Here is a 22,649-nt window from a genome sequence, read left to right on the forward strand (position 1 = left end):
CAAGGTTCTTTTCCTTCTTACTGCCTACTGTGGTTTATATTATATATTTCTTTGTGCATTTAGTAATTCATTTTATGTGTTCTACTTCATAAACTAGATGAAGGTACTTGCCTATGTATTTAAACGTTTTGCAAATGCATACCTCTTTGACACCATAGTTCTATTTCTAGAAATTGGTCTTTAAGAACTACATTAGGCTATCCACCTCATCATTATTTCATAGTAGGCAAAAATTGAATATAACCCAATGTCTAACAATAGAAAATTATGAAACATGTTGTAGGACAAATGCCATTCAGCCATGAAAATACATATTTATAAATATTCTTTAATAATATAAAAGTGTGAGATTGTATATGCCATATGATACCAGTTTTACATGAATATACATACATAAATGTGTTTATAAAAATGTGTATGTAGGTCCACAATTTCAAATCCCAGTCCTTTAGGCCAGATTCATTTTGGAATTCAGAGTTTTTCAGATTTTAAAAAGGTAACATGATGCATACACTACATATTGTGTAAATACCCCAGTGGGGCCTGGGGTTACACCATTATTCTATTATATTAACATTTCTGTAGCAAAACGTAAGGTTATTCACTCTAGGATAAACAAGAAGACTAAATTCATGGTTTTGTCATTACCTTTCACCCTCCTTCTGGGAATTCCTTTGTCTTTCTCCTATCTTATTTTGTTTGCTGAATTCTGTGTATTTCTCTTTCTTGGTTTACTTTCGTGTTTTGGTAGAGCCCATTTTCCAGTGGCATCTTCAGAAAAATACATGATAGATACTTATTTTAAGCCCCACAAATCTGAAAATAATCTTAGTTCTCCTTACCCTGTGGTTGAGTTGAATATGGAATTCCAGGTTGGAAGTCATTCCTCTGTATTTTGAAATCATTGCTCCATGCCCTGTGGCTTCCATTGCTGCTGCTGACATCTCTCATGTGGACTCCCACTCCCTGTTGGTAACTTGTTCACTTTCTGGAAGCTTTTAGGTCCTTTTTATCTCCATGTTCATGCTGCTGTGCTTTGGTATGAGAAGGAATTTTTTTGTCGTTGTTTTCTTTTGTTTTATTGCGCTTGGCACTTAGCACACTCTTAAAATCTGAATGCCTACTAGCTGTAGTTTTAGGAAATTTTCTTCTTATTATTATTTATTTTATCTCATTTATTTATTTATTTATTTATTTTATTACTTTATTTTTCTTTACTTTATCCTCTTTCTGAACTATTTAGCTATTGAACCCCCTGGGTTAATCCTTTAATTATCTAACCCTTTCTCTCGTTTTTTTCTCTCGTGTTTTTGCTCTACTTACTGAGACGATTATACACCTTCTTCTAGCTTGCCTGTTGAATTTTTCATTTCTGCTATCACATTTTTAATTTGCAAGAGCGCTTTATGTTTTCTGAATGTAACTTTTATATCCTGTTCTTGCTTATGAATATAATAGTTTCTCTTATCTCTATGAGAATATTAATCATAGATTTTTTTTTACTTTCTTTTTTTTTAATTATTACACTTTAAGTTCTGAGATATGTGCAGAACGTGCAGGTGTGTTACATAGCTATACACGTGCCATGGTGGTTTGTTGCACCCATCAACCCATCATCTATATTAGGTATTTCTCCTAATGCTATCCCTCCCCTAGCCCCCCACCCCCACAACAGGCCCTAGTGGGTGATGTTCCCTCCCTGTGTCCGTGTGTTCTCACTGTTCAATTCCCACCCATGAGTGAGAACATGCGGTGTTTGGTTTTCTGTCCTTGTGATAGTTTGCGCAGAATGATGGTTTCTGAGCTTCATCCATGTCCCTGCAAAGGACATGAACTCATCCTTTTTTATGGCTGCATGGTATTCCATGGTGTATGTGTGCCACATTTTCTTTATCCAGTCTATCATTGATGGGCATTTGGATTGGTTCCAAGTCTCTGCTATTGTGAATAGTGCTGCAATAAACATGTGTGCGTGTGTCTTTATAGTAGATTGATTTATAATCCTTTGGGTATGTACCCAGTAATGGGATTGCTGGGTCAAATGGTATTTCTAGTTCTAGATCCTTGAGGAATCGCCACACTGTCTTCCACAATGGTTGAACTAATTTACACTCCGACCAACAGTGTAAAAGCATTCCTATTTCTCCATATCCTCTCCAGCATCTATTGTTTCCTTACTTTTTAATGATTGCCATTCTAACTGGTGTGAGATGGTATCTCATTGTGGTTTTGATTTGCATTTCTCTAATGACCAATGATGGTGAGCTTTTTTTCATGTTTATTGGCCATATAAATGTCTTCTTTTGAGAAGTGTCTGTTCATACCCTTCGCCCACTTTTTGATGGGGTTGTTTGTTTTTTTCTTGTACATTTGTTTAAGTTCCTTGTAGATTCTGGATATTAGCCCTTTGTCAGATGGATAGATTGCAAAACTTTTCTCCCATTCTGTAGGTTGCCTTTTCACTCTGATGATAGTTTCTTTTGCTGTGCAGAGGCTCTTTAGTTGACTTAGATCCCATTTGTCAATTTTGGCTTTTGTTGCAGTTGCTTTTGGTGTTTTAGTCATGAAGTCTTTGCCCATGCCTATGTCCTGAATGGTATTGCCTAGGTTTTCTTCTAGGGTTTTTATGGTTTTAGGTCTTACATTTAAGTCTTTAATCCATCTTGAGTTAATTTTTGTATAAGGTATAAGGAAGGGGTCCAGTTTCAGTTTTCTGCATATGGCTAGCCAGTTTTCCCAGCACCATTTATTAAATAGGGAATCCTTTTCCCATTGCTTGTTTTTGTCAGGTTTGTCAAAGATCAGATGGTTGTGGATGTGTGGCATTATTTCTGAGGCCTCTGTTCTGTTCCATTGGTCTGTATATCTGCTTTGGTACCAGTACCATGCTGTTTTGGTTACTGTAGCCTTGTAGTATAGTTTGAAGTCAGGTATTGTGATGCCTCCAACTTTGTTCTTTTTGCTTAGGATTGTCTTGGCTATACTGGCTCTTTTTTGGTTCCATATGAAATTTAAAGTAGTTTTTCCTAATTCTTTGAAGAAAGTCAATGGTAGCTGTATGGGGATACCATTGAATCTATAAATTGCTTTGGGCAGGATGGCCATTTTCACGATACTGATTCTTCCTATCCATAAGTATGGAACATTTGTTCATTTGTTTGTGTCCTCTCTTATTTCCTTGAGCAGTGGTTTGTAGTTCTCCTTGAAGAGGTCCTTCACATCCCTTGTAAGTTGTGTATTCCTAGGTATTTTATTCTCTTAGTAGCAATTGCGAATGGGAGTTGACTTATGATTTGGTTATTTGTCTGTTATTGGTGTATAGGAATGCTTGTGATTTTTACACATTGATTTTGTATCTGAGACTTTGCTGAAGTTGCTTATCAGCTTAAGGAGATTTTGTTCTGAGATGATGGGGTTTTCTAAATATACAATCATGTCATCTGCAAACAGAGACAATTTGGCTTCCTCTCTTTCTATTTGAATATCCTTTATTTCTTTTTCTTGCCTGATTTCCCTGGCCAGAACTTCTAATACTATGTTGAATAGGAGTGGTGAGAGAGGACATCCTTGTCTTGTGCCGGTTTTCAAAGGGAATGCTTCCAGCTTTTGCCCATTCAGTATGATATTGGCTGTGGGTTAGTCATAAATAGTTGTCACTATTTTCAGATACATCCCATCAATACCTAGTTTATTGAAAGTTTTTAGCATGAAGGAGTGTTGAATTTTATCAAAGGCCTTTTCTGCATCTATTGAGATAATTGTACAGTTTTTGTCATTGGTTCTGTTTATGTGATGTATTATGTTTACTGATTTGAGTATGTTGAACCAGCCTTACATCCCAGGGATGAAGCCAACTCGATGGTGGTGGATAAGCTTTTTGATGTGCTGCTGGGTTCGGTTTGTCAGTATTTTATTGAGGATTTTTTCATCGATGTTCATCAGAGATATTGGCCTGAAATTTTCTTTTTTTGTTGTGTCTCTATCAGGTTTTGGTGTCAGGATGATGCTGGCCTCATAAAATGAGTTAGGGAGGAGTACCTCTTTTTCTGTTGTTTGGAATAGTTTCAGAAGGAATGGTACCAGCTCCTCTTTGTACCTCTGGTAGAATTCAGCTGTGAATCCATCTGGTCCTGGGCTTTTTTTGGTTGGTAAGGTATTACTGCCTTAATTTCAGAACTTGTTATTGGTGTATTCAGGGATTTGACTTCTTTCCTGGTTTAGTCTTGGGAGGATGTATGTGTCTAGGAATTTATCCATTTCTTCTAGATTTTCTAGTTTATTTGCATAGAGGTGTTTACAGTATTCTCTGATGGTAGTTTGTATTTCTGTGGGATCAGTGGTGATATCCTGTTTATCATTTTTTATTGTGACTATTTGATTCTTCTCTCTTTTCTTCTTTATTAGTCTGGCTAGTGGTCTATTTTGTTAATCTTTTAAAAAAAAGCAGCTCCTGGATTCATTGATTTTTTTTTTTTTTGAAGGGTTTTTCGTGTCTCTGTCTCCTTCAGTTCTGCTCTGATCTTAGTTATTTCTTGTCTTCTGCTAGCTTTTGAATTTGTTTGCTCTTGCTTCTCTAGTTCTTTTAATTGCGATGTTAGGGTGTCGATTTCAGATCTTTCCTGCTTTCTCCTATGGGCATTTAGTGCTATAAATTTCCCTCTAAACACTGCTTTAGCTGTGTCCCAGAGATTCTGGTACATTGTGTCTTTGTTCTCATTGGTTTCAAAGAACTTACTTATTTCTGCCTTCATTTCGTTATGTACCCAGTAGTCATTCAGGAGCAGGTTGTTCAGTTTCCATGTAGTTGTGCAGTTTTGAATGAGTTTCTTAATCCTCAGTTCTAATCTGATTACACTGTGGTCTGAGAAACTGTTTGTTATGATTTCTGTTCTTTTGCATTTACTGAGGAGTGTTTTACTTCCAATTATGTGGTCAATTTTAGAATAAGTGCAATGTGGTGCTGAGAAGAATGTATATTCTGTTGATATGGAGTGGAGAGTTCTGTAGATGTCTATTCGGTCTGCTTGGTCCAGAGCTGAGTTTTCCTTGTTAATATTCTGTCTCGTTGGTCTGTCTAATATTGACAGTGGGGTGTTAAAGTCTCCCACTATTGTTGTGTGGGAGTCTAAGTCTCTTTGTAGGTCTCTAAGAACTTGCTTTATGAATCTGGGTGCTCCTGTATTGGGTGCATATATATTTAGGATAGCTAGCTCTTCTTGTTGAATTGATCCCTTTACCATTATGTAATGGCCTTCTTTGTCTCTTTTGATCTTTGTTGGTTTAAAGTCTGTTTTATCAGAGACACTAGCATTGCAACCCCTGCTTTTTTTTTTTTCTTTTTTTTTTTGCTTTCCCTTTGCTTGGTAAATCTTCCTGCATCCCTTTATTTTGAGCCTATGTGTGTCTTTGCATGTGAGATGAGTTTCCTGAATACAGCACACTGATGGATCTTGACTCTTCATCCAATTTGCTAGTCTGTGCCTTTAAATTGGGGCATTTAGCCCATTTACATTTAAGGTTAATATTATGTGTGAATTTGATCCTGTCATTATGGTGCTAGTGGTTATTTTGCCTATTAGTTGATGCAGTTTCTTCATAGTGTTGATGGTCTTTACAATTTGGTATGTTTTTGCAGTGACTGGTACCAGTTTTTCCTTGCCGTATTTAGTGCTTCCTTCAGGAGCTCTTGTAAGGCAGGCCTGGTGGTGACAAAATCTCTCAACATTTGCTTATCTGTAAAGGATTTTATTTCTCCTTCGCTTATGAAGCTTAGTTTGGCTGGGTATGAAATTCTGGGTTGAAAATGCTTTTCTTTAGAAATGTTGAATATTAGCTCCCACTCTCTTCTGGCTTGTTGGGTTTCTGCAGAGAGATCCGCTGTTAGTCTGATGGGCTTCCCTTTGTGGGCAACCTGACTTTTCTCTCTGGATGCCCTTAACATTTTTTTCGTCATTTCAACCTTGGTGAATCTGACGATTATGTGTCTTGGGGTTGCTCTTCTTGAGGAATATCTTTGTGGTGTTCTCTGTATTTCCGGAATTTGAACGTTGGCCTGTCTTGCTAGGTTGGGGAAGTTTTCCTAGATAATATCCTGAAGAGTGTTTTCCAACTTGGTTCCAGTCTCCCTGTCAGTTTCAGGTACACCAATCAAACATAGGTTTGGTCTTTTCATTTTATTTTAATTATTTATTTATTTACTTACTTATTTTTGAGACGGAGTCTCACTCTGTCACCCAGGCCAGAGTGAGTGCAGTGGCATGATCTCGGCTCACTGGCAACCTCTGCCTCCCAGGTTCAAGCAATTCTCCTGTCTTAGCCTCCCAAGTAGCTGGGACCTCAGTCGCCTGCCACCACACCCAGCTAATTTTTGTATTTTTAGTAGAGACGGGATTTTACCATATTGGTCAGGCTGGTCTCGAACTCCTGACCTCAGGTGATCCACCCGCCTCGGCCTCCCGAAGTGCTGGGATTAAAGGCGTGAGCTGGCTGGGCGCAGTGGCTCACACCTGTAATCCCAGCACTTTGGGAGGCCGAGGTGGGCAGATCACGAGGTCAGGAGATCTGGACCATCCTGGCTAACACGGTGAAACCCCGTCTCTACTAAAAATACCAAAAAAAAATTAGGTGGATGTGGTGGTGGGTGCTTGTAGTCCCAGCTACTCGGGAGGCTGAGGCACGAGAATGGTGTGAATGCAGGAGGCAGAGGTTGCAGTGAGCCAAGATCGTACCACTGCACTCCAGCCTGGGTGACAGAGTGAGACTCTGTCTCAACAAAAAAAAAAAAAAAAAAAAAAGGCATGAGCCACTGTGTCTGGCCAGTATTTTCTTTTATGTCCTTCTAGGAATTGATTTTCCTATTCAAGGAGAAAAATTTAATTTAATCTGGTTGGTGGTATATTTCTATTCATTTAATTCAATTTGTTTTCCTTATTATTTAGAATAAAACTCACATCCTTGACATAACTTATGAGGACCTAAGTGACATGCCTCCCCCATCCTGACCCCTGGACCTTGTCTTCCACTCCATCCCCAGCCACACTGACCCTACTGTTTTTGGAGTTTATCAAGTACACTCCTACCTCATGACTTTGCCCATGGTAACCTCTGTGTTGTATCCCCCCACCTATAACTGTATGGTCTGCCTCTTCATTCCAGGATTCTGCTCAGTTTTTAACTTAGCATAGATGGCTTCTTTGACCATCTATCTAAAATACCAATCTTGGCCAGGTACGGTGGCTCACGCCTGTAATCTCAGCACTTTTGGAGGCCAGGCAGGTGGATTACTTGAAGTCAGGAGTTTGAGACCAGCCTGACCAACATGGTGAAATCCCGTCTCTACTAAAAATACAAAATTAGCTGGGTGTGGTGGCACACGCCTGTAATCCCAGCTACTTGGGAGGGTGAGGCAGGAGAATCGCTTGAACTTGGGAGGTTGCAGTGAGCCGAGATCATGCCATTGCACTCCAGCCTGGGCAACAAGAGCGAAACTCCATCTCAAAAAAATAAAGAAATAAAAAGTAAAATACCAGTCCCGCTCCTCCAAAACCCCTATTACTTTTTCATTGTAGGATAAACGTGCATTCAGAAAAGCATACCATATGTATATGTACATTTTAAAGGTAATTGTGAAGTGAACAGCCATGTAACATAGGTCGGTTGAATGTCACCAGCACCTACCAGGGCTTGTGTTTACCTTCTTACAACCTCTTTCCTCACCTCCTGTCCAGGGAAGACCATGATTCCCAGGTTTTTAAATAATTATTTTCTTGTTTGTGTTGATAGTTTTACCACCTGTATGTACATCTAGTTATAGGATGTTTAAAATTTTATTTTCTTTCATTTGCTTCATTATTTGCTTTTTTCTGAGTTTGCTTTCATTGTTTTTGCCTATTTTTAATGTTGGAGACTTCTCAAATGTTTTAATGGTCCTTGGTTGGTTGTTGACATTTAAAAGTAAACCACTATCAAAAGCTGATTGGAATCTGAGTTGGGAGTGCTTTTTGAGTGGTACATTTCACTGTAGGATTGTCAGGCAGAGACCTGCCCATTTGTCTGCATATGAATCATTTCATGTGGGAACAGTCAATTTCTGTATAAAGAAATTCTTCATGCTCCTTGCTGACATAGGTATTTTGCTGCCAGTGTTTTGGGAATCAAATGGAGTGAAGGTGGCTAGTGAGAATCTTACTGTTGGGGACATGAATTTATATTTAATCTCAGCTCTTTCTGGTACCCCCTAGTTCGTAACCATTTTAGTTCTACTTCTTCAAAGAGTATACACCCGTTTCTTCTTGGAGTACTTAGGGCTTTTTTTGTTTTTTTTTTGTTTTTTTTGCTCGATGTACATGCCACATACCAGAGTAGGGACTAAGTTGCTGTGACTCAAGATAGTTATAATTTAGGTATGGGAGGTAAAAATAGAAATTGGTAGTGAAGTGGAACATAATCACTCTGTCTTTGGCAATGAGTTTCCGGTAATAACAAACTAACCTCAATCAAGTTTTTTTTTTTTTTTTTTTTTTGCTCATATAAATGTAAATGCAATTATAATCCTTTTATCTCCATTCAGATTTTAGGACAGCAAATTAATGACTTTACCCTTCCTGATGTGAACCTTATTGGGGAGCATTCTGATGCAGCAGAGCTTGGAAGGATGCTTCAGCTCATCTTAGGCTGTGCTGTGAACTGTGAACAGAAGCAAGGTAATTTGTTTCAAATTAGTGTTTGCATTTAAAATAATGAAGGAAAGTAATGTATATTTTATATTTTATATAAATCACCAGTACCAACAGTAACATCTGTTTAAGGCCACCCCTAAAGAATGCCATTTTCTACAGTTTTACTAGTAATTTGTTTTTAAGCTTAAATGAATTTTGCACGTTAAAATAAATTTGATTGGGGTGATATTTTTTCTTTTGTGCAATACCACATAATTCCTTGAGTAGATAACTACACTGAATGCAGTGAAATTTGCTGTTAATTTGACAACATCTACCTAATCTGGAAAAAATGAGCAGAGACATACAGCAGTTTAATAGATATTCAGGTCTGCCTTCCCAACATATATCTATAACAGATGCCTTCAGCTTTTCCTTTTTCTTTTTTTAGGCATATTTTATTTGGAAAACATTTGCAAGTTTGCCTCCACTGTGGGGAAAAAGAGAGGGAAGAGTATCATTATATGCAATGTTTAAATAATAAAAAGAAATTTTGAATTGGGTTTCCTACCCCAAAATCTGGCAGATACTTTTCCTTAAGAAATCACTCCCTGACTTAAATTTTAGATGGTGCCTTGACTATCTTTTAAAGGAAGGAATAGTATTACATATATCAAAATTGTTTCATTTATTTTTAAATAATTGTAAAACTCTTAGAAATACCACAGGAGGCCAGGTACAGTGGCTCGTGCCTGCAATCCCAGCACTTTGGGAGGCCACGGTGGGCGGATCACTTGAGGCCAGGAGTTGGAGACCAGCCTGACCAATATGATGAAACCCCATCTCTACTAGAAAAAAAAAAAAAATTAGCTGAGTATGGAGGCACACTCCTGTAATCCCAGCTACTCAGGTGTCTGAGGCATGAGAATCACTTGAACCTGGGAGGCGGAGGTTGCAATGAGTCAAGATCGCATCACTGCACTCCAGCCTGGGCGACAGAGCAAGACCCTGTCTCAGAAAAAGAGAAAAATGCCACAGGATATTTTGTAGTAACATACTCTGGCAAGAAAACATTGAAAAACCTGGAAAACCTTGGGATTAATTTTCACATCGATAAACAGGCTTGTAAAGTTAATGGGGCCAGGCGCAGTGGCTCACGCCTGTAATCCCAGCACTTTGGGAGGCTGAGGCAGGTGGATCATGAAGTCAGGAGTTTGAGACCAGCCTGGCCAAGATGGTGAAACCCCATCTCTACTAAAAATACAAAAATTAGCCGGGTGCGGTGGTGGGCGCCTGTAATCCCAGCTACTTGCGAGGCTGAGGCAGGAGAATCATTTGAACCTGGGAGGCGGAGGTTGCATTGAGCCAAGATTGCGCCACTGCACTTTAGCCTGGGCGATAGATCAAGACTTTTTCTCAGAAAAAAATAATAATAAAATAAATTAATGGTGTCTATCACTGCTAGAAAAATTTCTCGCTAAGCATGTAAATCTGAAAACTGTCTTTTATTTTTTCCCATGTCCTTTGTATTGCAATCTAAAATACCCCATTTTAAGCTCCCAGAGCTGAAATGACCCAGTATATTATATCATTATTATTACATTGAAATATGAGATTAAGAGCATGAGCTGCAGTGTGCATCAACCTGTGAATTTCAACTCGTTTCCACCTCTCGCAGACAATCTCAAGGACATGGGAGTAGATCACTTAACCTCTGTATTTTAGTTTTTTAGTAAAATAGAGATTCATTATAGTACCTACCTCCTAAGGTTATTGTGGGAACTAAATGAGATCATGTATATAGAACAGTACAGTGTCTTGCACATAGTAGTGGTTCACAAAACATTAGTTATTACTAGGAAACGTGAAAACATTATAAGTTTCACATATAGTATTTTATTTTATTTTATTCTATTTTATTTTATTTTTTCGAGATGGAGTCTTGCTCTGTTGCCCAGGCTGGAGTGCAGTGGCATGATCTCAGCTCACTGCAGCCTCCACCTCCTGGGTTCAAGTGATTCTCCTGCCTCAGCCTCTTGAGTAGCTGGGATTACAGATGTGCACCACCACGCCTGGCTAATGCTTTGTGTTTTTGGTAGAGACAGGGTTTCATCATGTTGGTCAGGCTGGTCTCAAACTCCTGACCTCAAGTGATCCACCTGCCTCGGCTTCCCAAAGTGTTGGGATTACAGGCATGAGCCACCACCCCAGCCTATATATAGTATTTTAAAACATTTTCGTTCAGTTATTTTATTGTGTGCTTTTGTGAACTTTAAGGTAGCCACAATTTTTTAAATGTCATTAGGTGGTGTTCAATGATTATATTTATTTTATCAATAAATGGAATATAAATTAGTAAAACCACTAACATAGAATTAGAGAAGGCTATTCTCAGTAAGTTAACTTTTAATTTACAGCTTTTGTTAGTTAAGTGTACTTTTATGTGTACAGCAAGTCCAAGTTGACAGATTTGAACTTTGTTGAAGTTACTTGAAGACCAGCTTTGATATATAGATAATAATATAATTAATATCTTTTTTTATAGTTCTTCCAAAGTGCTTATCTAATCTTAAATAGCTTTTTTTCTGTATTGACAACTACTGATTTGCATAGAAATCACTTGTTTTCTAAAAGCTGCAGTTCAAATTTATCACGCAATAAAGCAGATAAATTTTACCTTAAATTCATTTTCTCTTGTATATTCAATTTATTTCGTAAATATTGAACTTATACATTACATTAGGGGCTAGGAACACAGTGTTAGAACAGACAAGTACCTGCCCTCAAGGAACTTGAGTGGAAGGACATTAAATAATGCCGCAGATACCTGTATGATGAACGCAGAGGTGAGTGTTCCACAGCTACAGCTTTGAGGGGGACAGCCTGGGTTTGGGGTCAGGGAAGTTATTTAAGCAAAGCTATGGAAGACAGTGGGTTAAGAGTAATGTAAATAGTAGAAGCTGAATGTAGGAAAGACCTAGGTTATCTCTGAGGAATTAAAAAACCCACCACACTATAATTGGAGTATAGTGAGAAAAGGTTGAAGGAAAATACAGCAGGAGATAGGGGCTATTATAAGTGATGACAGCACAGTATGTTACTATTACTTATGTTGAAGACGACGGAGTTTTTTTTAAGCCCGAAGGTTTTTTTCTTGTTTCCCCACCGTTTACCCCTTATAGTGCAAAACAGATTTCTATTAATTTGTTGTTTGTACTTTTTTGGTGTTCCATGGTAAGTTTAATAATAGACAGCATTATTTTCTTGAAGTTATGACTAATTTTATTGGTCTCCAATTCAGTATTTTTTAAAACAATATATTTCTTTCTCTCTAGCCCCATTCCTATTTTGTCATACCATTTTCTCTCTTTCTTTTTCTTTTCTTTTTTTTTTTTTTGGGACACATTCTCGCTCTGTCACCCAGGCTGGAGTGCAGTGGTGTGATCTCAGCTCATTGCAACCTCTGCCTCCCAGGTTCAAGCAATTATCCTGCCTCAGCCTCCTGAGTAGCTGGGATTACAGGTGCACATGCCACCATGCCCGGCTAATTTTTGTATTTTTAGTAGAGACGGGGTTTCACCATGTTGGTCAGGCTGGTCTCGAACTTCTGATCTCATGATCCACCTGCCTCAGCCTCCCAAAGCGCTGGGATTACAGGCATGAGCCACTGCGCCCGGCCACCATTTTCTTATAGGTAAATTTTAGTTTGCTTATTCAGTTTAGCTCAAGAATTAAATATGGAATTTTCTGCCGTTGTGATCTGTGTATATTCCTGGAGTGTCTAACAAGTGTTCTGTCAAAGATTAGGAGATTGGTATACCTAAGATTTGAGACATTAAATCTCTAAGTAGATGCTTTGATTTTAAGGTGGAAAATAGAAATTATTTAATTGAAGTTGATTGATATCAGATAATAACTTCTTATGTATCCTTTTAGGAAATTCATTGACTTCTGGAATTCTCCTTAATATGTAGGGGTCTTTGGAAGTGCATAACTGCTGAGAGTCAGCTAATTGTATTTACTACAGAATAGGACTAGGAAAAGACAAAGATGTTACGTATATGCATATTCCTATGGGAAAGAAGATAGTCAATTATAATATTTATTGAAGTTCGCACTCAGACCGAATGTTCTGTAGAAACACCTAGATTTTCTCCCCAAAATTGTATAAATGATGGAAACTTATTGAACAAAATTTTAACATCTCATTTGTCTAGATTTAGGACATCCTCTGATCTCAGGAACATAGCAGAAACATAGTAGAGTGCTAAGAATCAAGTACATGAGTGTCTGAGTGGTTAAATATTAGTGGTTAAATATTAGCTGTCACTGCATATTTATGGTATATAACGTAAAACTCACTAAAGCAGTTCTGCTGTTTACTACCTGACTCACTTGGGATGAGATACTTAGCTTGTGTCGTCTGCAAAATAAGGATGTAAAAGCTGGTTGTCATGAGGAGTGAATGAAATTGTGTGTGTGTCTGTGTGTGTGTGTGTGTGTGTGCTTTGTACTCCATAAAGCACTGTACAGATTAAAAGGGGCTTATGTTTAAATGTGTTTCCTAATTAGAAGAAGTGAGGAGCATCTCTACGGATGTTGACTCAGTGCGCATTTGTCTTGGCTATCTTACTTCTCAAATTGGGGCAAATAAAATGGTGGTAAATTTGAAAAAACAAATTAGTAGTAGAAGACACACTAATAATAATTATTTATTATTTCCCTTCTCTCTGATACCAAAAAATGCTTTTTACAGACTAGGAAGCTGGGACTTGTAAGTGTTATGTGACTTGCCCAATACTTCCTACCTGTGAGAGGCTAGACAAGGACAAAAACTCATGTTTCTTCCACATTTAAACTTAATACTCCCTGTGATAAACTATGCTGTGAATTTTAGACAGTGAAGGCTTCAGGATAAGCTACCTCACATAGCAAACCTCATTCTCCAGCATTGCCTCATAGACACACACCCGGTAATAGCATATCATTTGTATTTTGGACTTTTAAAGATTCATAAATTTTTTTATTTAAAAACTGTACAGTAATTTAGTTCTCATCATCATTTTATCATTTAGCATTTTACGGTGTTCGCGGGGAAGGGCCTTGACGTGGCAACACCGCTTCTTAACTAACGCTTCCCCTCTCACACCTACTAACCCCTCACCCCTCGAGTCCACTGTTATTTCCTTCACTTTCAATAGGCTGTCATTAAATTCTCCTTCCCCATTATCAGTGCCACTGCTTCTTCTCTTCCATGTTCACAGTCTTACTTTTAGAGCTGTTTAGTCATCCTACCTATGCTGGTTTCTCCATAGCCTTTGAATTCTATGTTTGATACTTTTGAACAGAACATCTAAAAGCTCCCTTTCTGTATTCCAACACTCATAGGGTGATTCTCATGAAGAAAACAAAACCAAAAATTGAGCTCAGACTAAAGGAATTCTTTTTTGACTAAATAGTGATTAAGTTATGATATTCCTATTGACCTAAGAACAATGCCTATGATTTAGTTGTGTTATGTATATTTGTACTTATAACCAAACAATTGATTGGGTACAAGTAGCCTTAGGACAATACTTCCTTAAAAACATGTTTCTGATAAACTAAAGCTTTAGCAGTAACCAGAAGTCATAATTTAATAGTATTGTAAAAATACCTCATGTATTTTAAATCCTCTGTTGGGTAGAGGATTACAATTGTCATTTCAAATACATGAATCTCTTGTCAAAAGAGTACTTTGACAGTTTCATGGTAAGACCCCTTCATAGTATATGAATACTACCTCAAGGAGTGAGATTTTTATTGTGCATGTTGTTTGGATGTATGGGGTTGGACAGGTAGGTTGAGCCTAAAATTTCCTAATTACTTTACTCTTTTACATGTTTCTTATTGCAGAGGCAAGAAATTGTTTTCAAGTTTGTCATTACTAATAACAAAGAGATCCTTTTATTTTTTGGCAGTGGTGAGGATGAGATTGATGGAGTTGCTGCTTTAGCTTATTGGAGGTGTGAATCATTTTATTTTTTGTGTTTGACTGGTCAAGTGACTTAGTGAGTAGGGGGAAGTAGTAGAACAAGGAGTTCCATCTCTAACTGTGAACAGTCAATTGTGATAACTCACTACCCTTAGACCAGTCAGTGATTATTTTAAAGCCTGGGATTATACAATATTTGTTTAACTATGGTATCAATTTGTATCTTAAATTCATCTCAATTCTTTGTCCTAAGCGGCTCTCAGTTTCATTTTTTTTGTTTGCTGTAGAAGAAAATATTAAGCCAGGCTGGGCGTGGTGGCTCACGCCTGTAATCCCAGCACTTTGGGAGGCCGAGGCAGGTGGATCACGAGGTCAAGAGATCGAGACCATCCTGACCAACATGGTGAAACCCGGTCTCTACTAAAATACAAAAATTAGTTGGGCGTGGTGGCGCACACCTATAGCCCCAGCTACTCGGGAGGCTGAGGCAGGAGAATCGTGTGAACCCGGGAGGCGGAGGTTGCAGTGAGCTGAGATGGCGCCACTGCACTCCAGCCTGGCGACAGAGTGAGACTCTGTCTAAAAAAAAAAAAAGGATATATTAAGGCAGAATAATGCAGCACGTTGATGTCACATAAAAATAAAGCACAGAGTTCAAAGTTTTTTTTTTTTTAACTGTGTAGCAAAGAGTAATGTGAAATATAATTTTTAGATTTTAGAAAAAAGTAATACAGAGATTTTTCCATCCTGGTTTCAGGCTTTACCATTTCATCGTTTTACATTGGCACATACTCATGCCAATATTCCATTCTCATGACCTGTAGCTGTAGCCTCAACTTTAGAAGGAATGTTGAAAAGGAAAGAAAAGATCTTAAGGAAAGATAAATAGTGTGATTTTCGGACTTTACCAATACATTTAATGGTGTATGTGGGATTCTTAGGAGGAATCAAAACACAGGGAAACGACTTATAAGAATTTATGAAGTATGAGCCTTGATTCCCTTGACCATCTTTAACTTGAACAGTGACATTCCAGATTGTTCTTGTTTTCAGAGTACATCCAAGCCATTATGATGATGGAGGAATCTGTTCAACATGTTGTCATGACAGCCATTCAAGAGGTATGTTGGAGCTTCATGCTTATAGTTTATGAAAAATTAAAGGAGTAAACATGAGTATGAATAATACAGGTGGAAAATTTTAAAAGAGATTCTCCTGCTCATTTTTAAAGAGTTTTTACTTTGCATTTATGATATATCTTTTCTTGTTTTTATTCTAAAAAATCATACGCATTTAAATTTTCCAATTTTATTTAAATCTTAAACATTTATTTTGCAGGTATAGATATAACTATTCCTAAATTTTTTTTTTTTTTTTGAGATGGAGTCTCACTCTGTCACCCAGGCTAGAGTGCCGTGGTGCGATCTGGGCTCACTGCAACTTCCGCCTCCTGGGTTCAAGTGATTCTCCTGCCTCAGCCTCCTGAGTAGCTGGGACTACAGGTGTGTGCCACCACGCCCAGCTAATTTTTTGTATTTTTAGTAAAGATGAAGTTTCACTTTGTTAGCCAGAATGGTCTCGATCTCCTGACCTCATGATCTGCCCGCCTTGGCCTCCCAAAGTGCTGGGATTACACGCGTGAGCCACCACACCCGGCCAACTATTCCTAATTTTTTAAAGTGCCCTTAATGAAATGGTAATAGCAGACTAATTCCTAAAGCTAATAATAAATAATATCTATTATTTATTTATTTATTTGTTTGACCGAGTCTCAGTCTGTCGTCCAGGCTAGAGTGCAATGGTGTGATCTTGGCTCACTGCAACCTCCGCCACCCAGGTTCAAGCAATTCTCCTGTCTCAGCCTCCTGAGTAGCTGGGACTACAAGCACATGCCACCACGCCTGGCTAGTTTTTGTATTTTTAATAGAGATGGGGTTTCACCGTATTGGTCAGGCTGGTCTCGAACTCCTGAACCTCAGGTGATCCGCCCTCCCCAGCCTCCCAAAGTGCTAGGATTACAGGCGTGAGCCACGGCGCCCAGCCAAATAATACCTATCTTAAACCAGCAGTCTTCCTCACACTTAACTGGTGGTTTCCTGTTTGGCAGAAAACGGATCTTCACCTCCAGCCATTCCCAAAGCAATTTCTAGATGAATATTTATGTTTTAAATGTAAAACATAAAACTGTAAAAGTAAAAATAAAACAGAGACTAATAGCTGGTCAAGTTCAGGATGTGAGAATGTTTTTAATCATAAAAGCAGTGGAAGAAACCCTTAAGAGAAATAGAAAAGTGTATGCAGGACATGAATATGCACCTAACATAGAAAAATACAGAAGACAGGCTGGGTGCGGTGGCCTCACACCTGTAATCCCAGCAGTTTGGGAGGCCAAGGTGGGCGGATCAGAAGGTCAAGAGATTGAGACCATCCTGGCCAACATGGTGAAACTTCGTCTGTACTAAAAATACAAAAATTATCTGGGCGTGGTGGCACATGCCTGTAGTCCCAGCTTCTCGGGAGGCTGAGGCAGGAAAATCGCTTGAACCTAGGAGGCAGAGGTTGGAGTGAGCTGAGATCGCACCACTGTACTCCAGCGTGGCGACAACGAGACTGTCTCAAAAAAAAAAAAGAAAAAAAAGAAAGAAAAATACCAAAGAAAAACATGAAAAATATTCAGTTAAATGCAAATTAAGATGAAATTGTGCTTAAAAACTTGCAATGACTTCTGACACCAACTACCCAAAGTTGGGCCAAACTTCACAGATTTAAAGGCATCACTCTCCACAGACTGCCCACAGTTCAGACACCAGCTCCAGGCTCAGGGCCTGTCATCTGACCAACTGCCTACAAATTCAAGGATTCCCACTATCCCTGCACATTCTGTAATTTACTAGAACAACTCACAGAAGTCAGGAATGATAACAGCTTTATTACAGCAAATGGATACAAATAAAATTAAATGCGTTTCTGGATTGTTAAGTTTCTGTTAAACCAAAAAATGCATAGAGTGAGGTCAGGTAAGGTCCCAAATGCAGTTTGTTTTGTCCCCACCCCATGGTAGCAATATGCAGAGTATTGCCAACCAGAGAAGCTTACCTGAGCCTTTATATCCAGATTCTTTGTTGGGGTTTCATTACATGGGTATGTTTGATTGAATCAGTGACCATGATGTCCAAATCAATTTTCAGCCTCCTTTGTTTCCCAGAGGTCAGGCTGATAACAAAGCCCCAACCTTCTAATCACATGATTGGTCTTTCTGGAGTGGCCAGCTGCCATCTGGAGTCATCTCCTTAGCTTAAACTATCTAAGGGCCCACTGTGAATAGCAAAGACAACTCCTATTTCTAGGGAAATTCTTTATTACCCAGCAAAGCTTTTAAAGAGTTGATTGGTTTAGCAGTCAGCACTGATGGCAGGAATGCAAACTGGTGTATCTTTTAAAAGTGTTATCCCCTTTTATATCATATAAGATTAGATTGATCATGTTAAAATACCAAAACTACAGTTACCCAAGCAAGACATGAGTTTAATTTGCTCTCAAGTGGTCCTGGGTTGGTGTGGAGGCTCTATAGTCATCAGGAACCCAGCTTTCTTCCATCTTGCTGCTGTGCCGTTCTTAATACATGATTCCCAGCTAGTGGTTCAGTGCTGTCTTTCACGTTTATATTTCTAGCCAGCAGAAAGGATTGAGGAAAGAGTTATCCACCTCCTGCAAGTAAATTTGCAGGAATTCTCACTCCTGTTAGCCAGATATTACCCACCTAGCCACATGGGGGAGTCTGGGAAATGGGGTCCTTATTCTAGATAGTCATGGACCCAGCCAAAATTCCAGGCTTCTGTTACTAAGCAAGAGCAGGGAAAAGAATAAGAGGACCGCCAACCATTCTGCCTTAGTGTAGTTGATCCTGTAATTCCACTTTTAGGAGTTTATCCTAAAAAAAAAAAAAAAATGTAAAATACGGCCAGGCACGGTGGCTCACGCCTGTAATCCCAGCACGTTGGGAGGTTAAGGTGGGTAGATCACGAGGTCAGGAGTTCAAGACCAGCCTGACCAACACAGTGAAACCCTGTCTCTACTCAAAATATAAATATTAGCCAGGCGTGGTGGCACATACCTGTAATCCCAGCTACTTGGGTGGCTGAGTCAGGAGAATGGCTTGAACCTGGGAGGCGGAGGTTGTAGTGAGCCGAGATTGTGCCACTGCACTCCAGCCTGGGTGATAGTGCCAGACTCCATCTCAGAAAAAAAAAAAAAGTAAAATACAAAGATACATAATAGTAGTCATAACAAGCATTTATCTGGCATCTACTATATACTAGATTGGGCTGTGACTAAGCAATTTCCATTTGTTAGCAAATTCCATTTAAATTTCTGTACACTCGCAATTAATGCCTCCGAATTTATACTTAAAGTGGTTAAAATGGCAATTTTTGTTACGTATATTTGTCACAGTATAAAGGAAAATTCACTACAATCCTGTGAGGTGTATATTATTGTCTTCATTTTATAAAAAGAAACAGAGAGTTTGAGTAACTTGCTCAGGTTCACTTAGGAAGTAGTGACTGAGATAGCACTCAGGTCTAAGCAGTGCAGAGCCCATACCTACAACCATTGTGCTGTATCCCTTCAATATAGTGTGCTTCAGTATTATTTCCTAGTACTGAAGCATTAGAAATAACTACCCAGCGATGGGTAAATAAATTATGGTATACCAGTATACTGGCATATTACATAGGCATTGAAGCATATCTTTGAAAAATATTTAATGACGTAAGGGAAAGCTCATATTAGGTTTAAAAAGGTAGATAGAAAGCAGATGAACAATATGATCCGATTTCTGTTAAATATAAAAATTAAGATGAGGGAAAACAAGTAAACTTACTTAATGTTAACTCTGCAAATAGCTGAATTTCCTTTACCCTTTTCTATATTTTTAAATTTTTCTATAATAACAGTTGGTATATCTATAACCAGGAATGTTTTTTAAATTAAATCTGTGACCAAGTGACTTTCTATGAACCTATCCCAGGGAATTATTTAAAAACTCAGACCAAGACTGGACACAACAATGTTTATCAAACTATTTTATATTAACAGAAATGTGAAAACAATGTATATCCATTAGTAAGCTAGTGTTTAAATTGTGGTACGTCCATATGATGGAGTATTACATAGTTAATAAAAATGTGTAAAAGGGTATCTTAGGACAGAAGGAAAAAATTTTAAATGTCAAATGACCAGAACAAGATATAAAGTTGTATGTAAAAGAGAATCCAAATTAGATTTTTAATATGTCTGTTATTTGCATATTCATTTAGCAAATACTTATTGAGTACCCAGTATGTACCAAACACTGTAGTCAGCACTAGGGATACAACCATGAAAAAGATAGACATGGTCTCTTGCCTCACAAAGCATAAGTCTCATAGGAGATGCTGGAAGAGATGGAGTTGAAAGCACAGTTGGGGATTAGCCTTGGGTGAGAAGAAGAGCTGTTGCATTGTAACAGAAATGAAGAAAGGAAGGGGTGGGCATGCCTGTCACTAAGTTTGTAAATTAGGGTATGGGAAATTCTTATCTGAAGACAAGATAGTCTGATGATGAGTGTGGGTGAGTTGGTGAGGTTCGAGAAGCAGCAACAGTGTGGAATAATCTCTGATGAAAATGAGGCTGCTGGCTGGGGAAAACAGCTGTGCTTTTTGAGTAGCACTGAAGGCCCAGTTGAGATTGGAAACTTTATTAATAGTGATACCAGTTTTGTGGTTTTTAAATTTCTTTTACCTTCTCAATACAGTTGACCCTTAGACAACACAGGTCTACTTTTATGCAGGTTTGGATTGCACAGGTCTACTTTTGTGCAGTTTTGTTTTTTTTTGTTTGTTTGTTTTTTTGTACAACCAAACAGATGGAATATACAGTCTTTGCAGGATGTGAAACTCACATGTACAGAGACCAACTTTTCACATAGGGAGGTTCTGCAGGGCCGCCTGTGGGACTTGAGTGTGTGTGCATGTTGGTATATGCCTGAGTCCTAGAACTAGTTCCCCATCTATACCGTGGGATGACTTTAGCAGTCAGGGTATAGGTAGCATATAGGCAGTTGTAGCTGGATTAATCTTGGATTGAGATTTTTGCCAGTAAGAAAAAATGAGGTAAGAGGAGAGTAGAGAATATTGACAAAAGTCATAGACATGAAATCTAGAGAAAATAATTGATTAGACAAATGAACCTAGGAATCGAAAGTAGGGAGGGGACAATGGTAGACAATGTTAGCAGAAGAAACAGGAGTAAACTTTAGGCAGGCAAAATCAACTGCGTTCACTATCAAGTCTGAGCTGAGTGAGGAAGTGAAATGATGGGCTAAGACTGAAAGACAAGGAGAAAGTACAGAGGGATGGGGCCCAGAAGTCTTCCTGATGTTGAGGAACAGATAAAATTTAATGAGAGGCCTACGATGAGAGATGGTTGTGCTCAGAGTAGGACACCTAGATTTTTATTAAGAGCTGTTGACGGAATCACAAGATCTCAACAGTACATCCTTATGCCTCTTTTTCTTTTAAGAGATGTGGTCTTGTTACATCACCCAGGCTAGAGTGCAGTGGGTATTCACAGGTGTGATCACAGTATTCTCCAACTCCTGGGCTCAAGCATTCCATCCACCCCAGCCTCCCGAGTAGCTGGAACTAAAGGACGCGTACCACCACACCCAGTTATACATCCCCACATTTCTGATTGTCCCTCTCCCTTTTGTCTTTAAAACAGAATATAAGAAGGAAACAATAGAAGACTGGGGCCATTTGAGTCTCTCCCTGACAGTTGTCATAACCAGAATTCTGTTCCCTTCAGAAGATCTCTGGATCTTCTCTCTTTGCAACATAAGGGTTAGGGTGTCAGTGTGTGTGTGTGTGTGTTATCATTAAACATTAGCCAGTAATTTTCCCTAATACTGATATTATCCACATTTATTCTTTAGAAATAAATAGTATTGCTATTTTTAGTGAGAAGCCGCTATTTTTAAGTATGTAGCCACATTTTAATTTTAATGGTTTGTCATTTTTGTGATAAGAGTAAGTAATACTAGATTCTTATTACTAGGCTTGCGGTGAAAATGAGCATCAGAATTTAGACCTCTAATTCAATTTATTATTTTATTTACTTTTTTTTCTCTTGCCCTGTCTTATGGTGCTGATAGCCCTCTAATTTTATTTATTTATTTATTTGTTTATTTTAATTTTTTTTTTTTTTTTTTGAGAGGAATCTCGCCCTGTCGCCCAGGCTGGGGTGCAATGGCACCACCTTGGCTCACTGCAACCTCCGCCTCCCAGGTTCAAGCGATTCTACTGCCTCAGCCTCCTGAGTAGCTAGGATTACAGGCGGGTGCCACCACGCCCAGCTAATTTTTGTATTTTTAGTAGAGACGGGTTTCTCCATGTTGGTCAGGCTGGTGTTGAACTCCTGACCTCATGATCCGCCCACCTCGGCCTCCCAAAGTGCAGGGATTACAGGCGTGAGCTACCACGCCCAGCCAGCCCTCTAATTTTAAATGAAGGCATTATTCTGGAGTGGGGACAAAAAAAGTTCCAGACTCAGAAGCTTTAATGTAAAGTGTTTTACATGCTTGTTTTCATTTTAATTTTTATATTTCTATAGTGGCTGGGTATTCATTTTCTTATGTTAAGTATTTTATGTAGAATGTCTTTTTTGCCTCATAGTTATAATGATTTAAATCTTGATTTCAGCTGATGAGTAAAGAATCTCCTGTCTCTGCTGGAAATGATGCCTATGTTGACCTTGATCGTCAGGTATATAATTTTACATTGTTTTTATTCATGAAAAGGTTGAAAAGGGTACGCTTCAGATGTTAATGAGAAGAATGGGTTAAAATTGCTTTTTATTATACTGGTTTAATTCTTTATATTTTACCTAAAATTTTAAGAACATAAGCTATTTTACTAATGGAATTTACACGTTTATAATTAAGTTTATAATTTGTAATAAAATGCATTTGCAATTAAAAT

General features: G+C 38.4%; 1 protein-coding gene across 7 annotated transcripts in view; it reads left to right on the forward strand.

Moving 5' to 3' along the window:
• Positions 1 to 22,649, forward strand: part of HOOK3 (hook microtubule tethering protein 3) — a 147,683-nt gene that overhangs the window by 34,381 nt on the left and 90,653 nt on the right. For all 7 annotated transcript variants that reach the window (XR_008527882.2, XM_002819053.6, XM_054561529.2 and 4 more), the window contains 3 exons: positions 8,570 to 8,702; positions 15,685 to 15,752; positions 22,371 to 22,433. Coding sequence is in view for 6 of the 7 variants with exons in the window: in XM_002819053.6 (XP_002819099.1) it covers positions 8,570 to 8,702; positions 15,685 to 15,752; positions 22,371 to 22,433 (264 nt within the window). In the remaining variant the exon portion in view is untranslated. The remainder of the gene's footprint in view (positions 1 to 8,569; positions 8,703 to 15,684; positions 15,753 to 22,370; positions 22,434 to 22,649) is intronic.

Source organism: Pongo abelii, chromosome 7 (genome assembly GCF_028885655.2).
Source record: "Pongo abelii isolate AG06213 chromosome 7, NHGRI_mPonAbe1-v2.0_pri, whole genome shotgun sequence".
Classification (NCBI taxonomy): Eukaryota; Metazoa; Chordata; class Mammalia; order Primates; family Hominidae; genus Pongo; species Pongo abelii.